The 1,925-nt window shown below is 37.6% G+C and overlaps 1 protein-coding gene across 1 annotated transcript; it reads left to right on the top strand.

Annotated features, from left to right (window-relative positions):
- The first annotated feature begins 764 nt into the window (after positions 1-764).
- On the top strand, positions 765-1,675 carry LOC129064558 (BTB/POZ domain-containing protein KCTD12-like). Its single transcript, XM_054565696.1, has one exon. It carries the CDS (start codon positions 765-767, stop codon positions 1,641-1,643), a length of 879 nt encoding a protein of 292 aa, XP_054421671.1. The 3' UTR covers positions 1,644-1,675.
- The last annotated feature ends 250 nt before the right edge of the window (positions 1,676-1,925 follow it).

Here is a 1,925-nt window from a genome sequence, read left to right as displayed (position 1 = left end):
GAGCAATATGTCAATATTTAGTCAAGTTATGTATATGCATACAGTATGTCTCAGAAATACCACTGCTGGATATATAGCTTAAAGATTTTCTCTCAGAGGTTCATAGGAAACATAAACAGGAGCATAAATTGCAGCAGGGAGTTAGAGGCAATCTGAGTGTCAGTCATTGGGAGAGTGGATAGTAAAACATAGTAAGTGCATACCACAAAGTATTATGTCACAATCAGAAGCAGGAAATTAGGTGTATACACATAGCCACATGAAGAAATTTGAACAATATAGTGCTGGGAGTGAAAAATATATAAATATATATATATATATATATATGAAGACTGAAATATATAATACAATAACATATACATCCATTTGAAACAATAAAATCCATTTTTCAAGAATACGTATATGCTGAATATATATTGAAAAGAATGGACTGTGAAAGTAAAATAGAATAAACAAAACAAATAAACACCACAAGAAAAGAAGGTCCTGCATGGACTGTGATAACATAGCATGAGCTGAAGATTGTGATTATTTGATTCACCTAAGATTCAGAAGGACATTAAAAATATAATTGCAAAGCCAAATTATGTATGATTTTTCTATTCTTCCATTCTCATGTTAAAAATAATTTGCAAAAGGTTATGATTTGCTTGATTTTCTTGGTAAGTAGTGTTTATGAGTGGAAAAAATTTATGTTTATAAATAGAATCCCCATACTCTAAACCTTAACTTAGAACCAATGTCTTTTGCTTCTGCAGATCAATATGGCCATGCCAGAGAAATCAAGTTGTGCTAAACCAAATGAGGATTTCAGTCATTTCCCCGAGATTATTGAACTGAACGTGGGTGGTCAGGTGTACATCACTCGCTATCTTACTTTGGTCAGTGTTCCTGGCTCCCTGCTCTGGGAAATGTTCAGTGAAAAGAATCCTTGCTACCTAATCCAGGACAACAAAGGGAGATTCTTTGTAGACCGAGATGGTTTCCTCTTTCGTTATGTGCTAGACTACATGAGAGACCGGAAACTAGTGCTTCCTGACCACTTTCCAGAGTGTGGTCGGCTCCAGAGAGAAGCAGAATACTTCAAGCTACCAGAGTTAGTGAAGATGCTGGCTCCCAAAATCAATAAGATAAAGTCATTTGGCAATGATTTATGCCAAAGTGATCTAGAAGAGCTTTCCTCCAACATTGACATCACATGCAATCTCTTTTCAAGTAATAACATCCAAGTTAGCAGCCCTGATAACTCCTCAGTTCTGAGTGCAAATACTGGTTCTGACCTCAAGAAGGCAGGTTTCATCACAATTGGCTATCGAAGCTCCTATACTCTGGGTAGGGATAGCCAAGCAGATGCCAAATTCCGCCGCGTGGCCCGAATCATGGTGTGTGGTAAGATCTCATTGGCCAAAGAAGTATTTGGAGATACTCTAAATGAGAGCAGAGATCCTGATCGTCCCCCTGAGAGGTACACTTCTCGATATTACCTCAAATTTACCTTTCTGGAACAAGCCTTTGATAAATTAGCTGATGCTGGCTTTCACATGGTTGCATGCAACTCCTCTGGCACCTGCACTATCACCCATGACCAAACAGATGACAAGATCTGGACTTCTTACACTGAATATGTTTTCTGCCGGGAGTGATACTTTAAAGAAAATCACCAAGAAAATACAAAACAGCCAACTTTCTCTCCTGTCTCTGTTCTTGTGCCAACTATCCCTTTTAGAAATAAACATGTTAATTTTGGATCTATTAAATCTTGGACAATGTCATTCCCTTCACCATAACCAGTTGAACCTATTTTGGAAAATTTCTTCTTACACATTCCATTCTGTCTGGCTTCCAACCTACCTTGGATTGTAGAGTTGGATGCCATTTCAGGAAAGGTATTCAATATATAAGCATATGCACGTGCATATCACTAT

This window comes from Pteronotus mesoamericanus, unplaced genomic scaffold (genome assembly GCF_021234165.1).
Source record: "Pteronotus mesoamericanus isolate MK-2021 breed Mesoamerican mustached bat unplaced genomic scaffold, CSHL_Meso_final contig_166, whole genome shotgun sequence".
NCBI lineage: Eukaryota > Metazoa > Chordata > Mammalia > Chiroptera > Mormoopidae > Pteronotus > Pteronotus mesoamericanus.
The sequence above is the reverse complement of the archived record's forward strand: the minus strand, read 5'-3'. Positions and strand labels throughout refer to the sequence as shown.

What these genes read in the sequence shown, in the direction of transcription:
- LOC129064558 (XM_054565696.1), top strand. Translation starts at nt 765, where the DNA reads ATGGCCATGCCAGAGAAATCAAGTTGTGCTAAACCAAATGAGGATTTC.